This window comes from Gossypium arboreum, chromosome 3 (genome assembly GCF_025698485.1).
Source record: "Gossypium arboreum isolate Shixiya-1 chromosome 3, ASM2569848v2, whole genome shotgun sequence".
Taxonomy (NCBI): Eukaryota; Viridiplantae; Streptophyta; class Magnoliopsida; order Malvales; family Malvaceae; genus Gossypium; species Gossypium arboreum.
The window spans coordinates 7955189-7963468 of NC_069072.1; the positions used below are offsets into that span (position 1 = coordinate 7955189).

The window sequence follows — 8280 nt, forward strand, 5'->3', positions numbered from 1 at the left end:
GTCTCGGGTACGGGGCGTTACATCAGTATTGCACAAAGTAAGCAGCAATGTCATCAAGACCGAATAAACTGGGATGGTTTTTTAAAAAGTCATCAAAACCAGACAATTAGGATGGTAAGCTATTATAGCAAAAGTCATCGTTACAGATGACAAGCGAACGATCATCTTCACCAGAAAATTCAGGATGGTTAGTTATTTATATGTGTTTTGGAATGTCGAGTAATGCTCAAGTGCGAATAAGATGGACAGGTGGGAAATTTAAAATTATAATTGCATTGCATTATGAGTATAATCTGTACGTGCATGGATTTACCAAACGATTCTTATGTCATGGTTAAATTGCTATGTCTAATAATGTCATGGTTAAATTGCTATGTCTAATACTTTGTTGTTTGCATGATTATTTATGATGATTTATAAAATAGACTCACATTGAGCTGTTATAAGCTCACTCCCCTTTTTTTCGTACCTCTTAGGTAACGTTGAAAACTAGGACGCTGAATGGTATCGGAGAAACCTTGAACTAGCATCTCATTTTTACTTATTATTATTCCCATTAAAGTTCCCTTATTCGTTTATTTTTGGGTTGTAATTATTAATTGTTTCTTACTTTTATATCTTAGGTTTGAGATTGTTTACCTTATTTATGATTAAAACATGATACTTATTAATACTATGATAATTGCATGCTATTTGGTTTAGAAAACTAATATTTTTATTAAATGTTTTTTCACTGTTTCGCAAGAGACTCAAAGTTTTGATAAATATTTTCTTAAAAACCTAAATCCGGTTTCAAATCTTCACACCAATATTACTATAATTGAATTACTAAGTAAAGCCGATTTAATGAATGAATGTTTTTCCTAAAAAAAAAAACAATTTCCATACAAATCAATCCCAGCAAAAGAATAGCTTTACAAGATCACTTCGATGATCAAATGTAACGCCTTTGACTTAACCGAAACTTCTAGGCCGAGTTGAGGGTGTTACAAGCTGGGTTTTTAGAGTAGCACACCGAAATCAAAGTGGGTATCTCCATTTCTTCTCTTATGATTCTTATTATTCTTTTTCTGCTTCTCTTCTGCTTCTTCTTCTAGCAGCTAGGGTTCTTAAACTGAGTTTCCACCGTAGCTAGTTAACGTCCAACGTGTCTAGTTAACGGGCCACCTTAGCTCTCCGTTACGTTTGTAACAGAAAATGTTTGTTAGTGACTGTTTTGTTATTTTAATCAAAGTTGAGTGATTGAGTTGTAACATTTCAATATTTTTCAAAGTTTAGTGATTGAACTGTTATTTTAATCAAAATTAAAGTGACTGGTGTAGTTTACCCATAAACAAAAACTATTATTGGTAAAACTTTGAAAGGCTAAGTCAACGTCCTTCACCGCTGGATCCCAAATGTAGGAACTCAGAAAGTTGAAGAGAGGAAGGTGAACCTGAAGCATTAACAAGGTGATTATAATGTTGTTGTGTAGGTTTGGCTCGACCTTTGAGCAGTGTAACAAGTCGACTTCCAACTGATTTAAAGCGTTAGTGAAGCCATTTTTAATCTGGAAAAGGAGTGATGTCTTTATTGCTTTAAGCTCTTTCACCAACTCTTCAACACCAATTCCCCCACTTCTACTGCCATTTTCACTTTTTGCCTCTGCTTCATCACCATCATCATCATCCCTTCGAAAGTTTAACTCCTCAACTTCAGATTGCCAAATAATGACGGGAGTGTGAGGCTGAAGATGACTGAAAACGGGATGTTTTCGGTTTAAAAATAGTTTTTTTTAACTTCAATTATAAAATAACATGGAAATTATTTGGAAATTTTAATCGTTAAAAAATTCATGTCATTAAGTTAACTGCCTTTGTCAGCCAACTATTAGTATTTTAACGGCTTTGGATTAAAAAAAACTACAAGTTTGAGTGACCATTTTGTATGTTTTTAAAATTGAGTGAGCTAACAAGAAATTTTCTAATAGTCGAGCTACCATTTATGTAATTTATTTATTTATTTTAAATCGAAAAGCGAAAACCGACTGCAGCTCTAGAACCTCGCTCCAAATATAGTCACTGGTGAGGCGAGAGGTGGGAACTTTGCAAGAGATAAAAAAAATTAAAATTCTCCAAAAATGAATAAAGGTTCATCATCAATGGCGAAAGATCAGTCAATCTCAGTTTCAGAAGCAGTACACAAGATTCAACTCCATCTCCTTGACGGAATCCGAGACGAGAAACAACTAATCTCCTCTGGTTCCTTAATTTCTCGAAGCGACTATGAGGATGTCATAACCGAGAGGTCGATTTCCAACACTTGCGGTTACCCTCTCTGCCAAAACCCTTTACCTTCCGAACCCCGTCGAAGAGGCCGTTATCGAATCTCTTTGAAAGAGCACCGAGTTTACGATTTACAAGAAACCAGCCGCTTTTGCCTCGCCGATTGCCTGATTAATAGCCGAGCTTTCGCTGGGAGTTTACAAGAAGAGAGGTGTTCCGTTTTGAATCATGCGAAACTTAATGCGATTTTGAGTTTATTTGATGACGTGGATTTGAACGATAAGGATTTGGGGAAGAATGGGGATTTAGGGTTTTCGAATTTGAAGATTAAAGAAAATGAGGAAATAAAAGCTGGGGAAATTTCTTCGGTGGGTCCTTCCAATGCTATTGAAGGCTATGTTCCACAAAGAGAATTGGTTTCTAAGCCTTCATCTTCTAAGAACAGCAAAAATGGAGGTTAGATTTGCCCCAATTATTACTTGGTTTTGTTTAGTTTAACTAATGCTTTTTTTTTTATTTGCAGTGTTTGATTCTAGCAGTTCCAAGCTGGGTGATATCAAAGGAGATTATTTTGTCAATAATGAGATAGATTTTACTAGTGCCGTAATTATGAACAATGAATACACCACTTCTAAGAATCCCGGTAGTCTTAGACAGAGTCAAAGAACGAAGCCGAGTAGTATGAAAGATGTGATTAATGAGATGGACTTTACTAGTGAAATAATCATGAATGATGAATATACTGTTTCCAAGACACCCCCGGGGTCAAGACAGGGTTCTTCTGGTTCGAAATTGGAAAAAACAGAAGGGAAAGGAGTTTGTAAAGACTTCGAAGAAAAATGTATGAGATCAGAATCCTCCTCTGCTTTGACGAAAGAGGATTCTGGCATTGTACAAATGCCTTCAACTAAATGTGTCGATCAGAGTGGTTTGGATACAATTAATGCTGAAGCAGAGAAGGAAACCCATTCTGACAAGGCCATGGCATCAAGTGGGGTTGTGCTTAAATCCTCTCTTAAACCTGCTGGAGCAAAGAAACTTAATCGCTCAGTTACTTGGGCTGATAAAAAAAATGTTGATAGTGCTCGGAAAGGGAGTCTTTGTGAAGTTAAAGAAATGGATGCACAGAAAGGAGATTCTGAAAATATTGGCAGAGCAGAAGATGGTGATGCTGATGATAAAATGTTACGATTTGCATCCGCAGAAGCTTGTGCTATGGCTTTGAGCAAGGCAGCGGCAGCGGCAGCTGTGGCATCTGGAGATTCTGATGTCAATGATGCTGGTATGTTTTTTTTTTTTTTTTTGTGTGTGTTTGTGCGCGCATTCATTGAATTATATGTGGATTCAAAGTTTTAATGATGTATGCAGAAGCCTAAGTTTGTTCATGACCCTATTTTATGTACAGTTTCTGAAGCTGGGCTGATCATATTGCCACATCCACTTGAGGCGGACAAGGAGGAGAAAGTGGAGAATATTGATACCCTTGAAGCAGATCCTGAACCAGAAGAAGGCCCTGTAAAGTGGCCAACAAAACCTGGGATTCCACGCTCTGATTTTTTTGACCCAGAGGACTCGTGGTTTGATGCTCCCCCTGAGGGTTTCAGTTTAACTGTAAGTCTTATAGATGGACAAGAGTGCCATAAGGTTTCTGCATTTTCTACTTTTGTTGATTGCTTCTCCTATTCTTTTTTATGTCCATCAGCTGTCAACTTTTGCAACAATGTGGAATGCGCTTTTTGAATGGATAACATCATCTTCTTTGGCTTATATATATGGGAGAGATGAAACTTTCCATGAAGAGTACCTGTCAGTTAATGGGAGGGAGTATCCGCAGAAGATTGTCTTACGAGATGGTCGTTCTTCTGAAATTAAAGAAACTCTTGCTGGTTGTATTTCTCGTGCTTTACCTGCTATTGTTACTGCTCTCAGACTGCCTATACCGATATCTACTTTGGAGCAGGGAATGGTACTAATTCTGAACCAATAATTGTGAAATGGTTAATCATATTGAGAAGTTTTATGATAATTCTGTTTAGGACCTTGAGGATGCTGAACTGTTTTATTTCGAAGTTTCATTGTAGTTGTAAAACCAATTTTCTGGCTATAACTTATTGCTTATGCTTATTCATAAAAGCTCTTGTTACCAAAAGATTCTTTGCATTCCCATAGTCTTGAGTTTGCTTGTGAATGTTCTTTAAATGTACTTCTATACAGGGCCGCCTGCTAGATACAATGTCTTTTGTGGAAGCACTTCCAGCATTCAGAATGAAACAGTGGCAAGTACTTGTTCTTCTATTAATTGACGCCCTTTCAGTTTGTAGAATACCAGCCCTCACTCCACACATGACTAATGGGAGGATGCTTCTTCACAAGGTGAGGTGTTGGGATTGTAAATGCAGCCTATTGATATTTTTCGGTGTAAAATTATATGTGTAATTCTTGAAAAATTCAGTCTTCTGTTTGCTAAAGCTTAATTTTGTGCTATGTGGCGACACATGAGAAGCAGATTCTAATTACCAGTAGACTTAAAAAGATGGAATCCTTCTTTTGATTTATAGTCTTTGTTTACTGTGGTAATCTGTTTTTGCGCTGTTTAGCATCTTCAGCCAGTTGTTTTGCATATGTATCTGGCATGGTTCACTTTGCTAATTGCTTGCGAATTTATCAACTAGAAATATTTGTGACTTCCCTTTTTTTACTTTATATATATATATATATATATATATTGCTGGAAAATGGTCTTCTTTTATACTGTGTCTCCTTCGATGCTTTGTTCAATAGATTTAACTAACTGCTGTTGCTGAACATGTTCAAGAGATCCTCGAGTCAATACTTTGTAAAGCATAAAAAATGAGTTGATTGGTTCTTTTCCCTAGCTAGATACAGTTTTTAGATTTAATTCCATAAATTTGGTGGTAAAAGCTTCATTTTTGTGATTCTCACTCGGCTATCTTTGTTGGTTGCATAGGTGCTGGATGGTGCCCAGATAAGTTTGGAAGAATATGAGGTTATGAAGGATCTAATAATACCACTTGGCCGAGCACCTCACTTTTCTGCACAGAGTGGAGCTTGAGGTAGGGTCAAAAGTCATTCCTCCTCAATTCTTGCTGATGGTATTTTGGATAAAAGACATAGTCATTATTTTCTTTTCCTGGAAGTTATCTGAAATTATTTCAGCAAACACCCATTTTTTGGGCACAAGAATTTATATTCTCAAATGATACTGGTGCAGTGGTGTGATTTGTAGTCATTGTGGAAATTCTGTTTCCTTATGATTAGTATCTACTGAGAAGTTGCAAAATCTGATGATCGCCAATGGAATCATCTCAAAGGTGCACATGTACATCCCAAAACAGTAATCAGTTTCATTTGCTAATGTGGAGTGGAATAATACATAATGCTTGCTTGTTTAAGGACTGAATTATATAGTATTTTATTTTAATTTTAATGGGTTTGGTTATGAGTTTTTAAAATATATTTAGATGATTTAGTAATTTGTTATTAATTATTATAACTTATTTTTCTAGGTTTTGCTTGGAGTGAAGGAACTATACGTGCTAACAAATTCGGCTCATTGTTGATTACGGAGTTGATTGTTCAAATTTAATCGAATTTCGATGCTTGTAAAGTGAAAGGTATTTCTTGTTCAAAAACAAAAACTGAATTACAAATGCAAATGCAGATACAGTTTATATATATGTTTGTTGAGGATGTTGCGTATAGTTTAGATGTATCAAATTACCCATGGTTTTTGGAGATAAATTGGGTGATATTATGACTTTACTTTTGTTGAAATAAACTATTTTGGACTTAAAAGAGACTATTAAACTACTGCTTTTTATAACCTTGATGAATATATTCTTCAATGTTTGAAGTATTTTTCATATTTTCTGAAACATCAATGTCAAATAATTGTAAATTGAGAATACGGTTTGAAATATCATTTATTATTTTCCTTTTAATCCAAATGGCATTATATTTCATTTATATTCACCAAATGGAGTCTTATATTTTTCATTTTTATGATCCCTATTTGCTAAAATCTTAATTTTATAGCAAATTTTGGAATATATATATATATATATTAACATCACAAAGTTACGAAATCTCTTTTCTTTGGGATTAGGTATTCTATACATTTTAAAGTTTCGTTTAAGAGTTTATACTTAATTACTAATTTTAGTGTCCCTCTATCAAATTCTACATTTTTATTTATATAAATTGCCGAAAATTTCCAAAATGAACTCTTTTTTTCTATATATTTAATTTATTTTCACATGATCTTTAAAATTCCGATATCCTTTCGTTAAGATTTAAAATATAAATAAATTTCTCGTTTTATTTTATGTTTACGATATAAATTTACATATATATATTTTATATGATACAAATTAGAATTAAATTATTACAAAATTTATATTTTTTCAAAGGCTATGTGAATTTTTTTTCCATAAGTGCACCTCGATGTATGAAGAAGTACATTTAGATCTTGATACCTATAGGTAAGGTCTTGCTTGGCATCAATTAGGCTCTCCAAGTACACGAATCAATTTTTTTTTTTACATGAATGTCAAAGTCATGTTAAAGATATTGATTCAGACGTTTTATTAACAGTAGTCCTAACAAATCTAAATTAATTTAAAGATATCTCGAGATTTATGAATATTGAGGTCTCACCTTATAAGTACTTATTTTCTCTTCTTTTAGTTTTTACGTGAAAACTTATACACTAAATATGCGGAATGTAATATTTTTTGTGATAATGTGATATTTCTGCTGGAAATTACAAATAAAATCATTAGCACTGATAGGAAATCAAATTAAGTGTAAATAAAATAAAGTAATCACTGTGTTGTGGAAAAATCATTGCCTTAGAAGTGCTTTCACCCTGATTGGTGTAATCGGAAATAAACGTCGCCCCCTAAGATTAACATAGTACTTCCAAATTTGTACACCTAAATAAGGAAGATGGAATTCAAAAGGATTACTCTTCTCGTAAAAGGCGGGAAATAAACTGGAAGAAACTCGGGAAAATCGCACTAGGTTTAATTCTCAAGAAAGATTGGAGGAGTCACAAACGGTACCGCTTAAAACCTAATCTCCTAGACAGAACATCGCACTAATGTAATTTAGTACAACACTAGAATTTTTAGGGAGCAAGAACAAAATAGAAAAGAAAGAATTGAGTTTTCTTGTTTTTATGTGTTGTGTAAAATAAATAGAATAGCCTACTATTTATATTGTTTTCAGAATGGGTAAAATGGCAAAATAGCAGTGTAATAGTAGTGTCATTTTCCATAAATAGTAGAGGATTTTCCTCAACAGAAAATATTCTGCAATAGCTAGAGGATTTTTCTTAACCGAAAAATATTCTACATCAGAAAATATTTTGAAAAAAAATATTTCTAATTTTGTATTACCAATATTCCCCCACTAATGCAAGAGAATTGAAAAATTTTGCAAACATTAGAAAAGGTAAAACATGAGAAGAGCAATAGCGAAATTAGTCACTTAAGCACTAGTATCTTGTGGATTTGAACTAGTACGCAGTGACATGAGTGATTCTTCTCCTTAAAAAGTGAACGAACCTTAAACTTGTTAAGATAGGGGTAACTAATGACATACAACTAATCTCAGGTCCAATTAAGTTCTGCGATAGATCAACAATTTAGCCAATATACCTCAAGATGTTAGTAAGTGCTTTAAAAAAATGGTCTAACATCTTTCATAGAAGAGAACTAATCCTTCACACTTACGTAGGTGATTTCATCAAGTCTATCTCAGTATAGACCACCCAGATAATGGCTATGAAATCATTAAGAGCATTTAATAAGCTCAACCTCTCAGTTTTAAAATTCAGTGAATTCATCAAGCTTGTCTTAATAAAACCACTCGAAATCTGGGATATGAATTCAGTAAGAGTAAGAAACTCAATCTCACACGTCGGAGAATTTATCAAGTCTGTTTCACTAGGACCATCGAAACTCTAGACTATGAACTCATTAAGAGTAATGAG

The 8280-nt window shown here is 34.0% G+C and overlaps 1 protein-coding gene across 3 annotated transcripts; it reads left to right on the plus strand.

Annotated features, from left to right (window-relative positions):
• The first annotated feature begins 1991 nt into the window (after positions 1-1991).
• On the plus strand, positions 1992-6080 carry LOC108457058 (putative RNA polymerase II subunit B1 CTD phosphatase RPAP2 homolog). Of its 3 annotated transcripts, none has more exons than XR_008279923.1 (8): positions 1993-2720; positions 2788-3546; positions 3670-3875; positions 3967-4230; positions 4479-4637; positions 5233-5338; positions 5497-5604; positions 5792-6080. XR_008279923.1 is itself a non-coding variant. In XM_017755875.2 (7 exons), exons 1-6 carry the CDS (start codon positions 2120-2122, stop codon positions 5335-5337), a joined length of 2094 nt encoding a protein of 697 aa, XP_017611364.1. In that variant the 5' UTR covers positions 1992-2119; the 3' UTR covers position 5338; positions 5792-6080. The 3 variants fall into 3 exon arrangements, 1 of the variants encoding a protein (XP_017611364.1); XR_008279922.1 differs by having other exon boundaries at positions 5497-5596; XM_017755875.2 differs by lacking the exon at positions 5497-5604 and having other exon boundaries at positions 1992-2720.
• The last annotated feature ends 2200 nt before the right edge of the window (positions 6081-8280 follow it).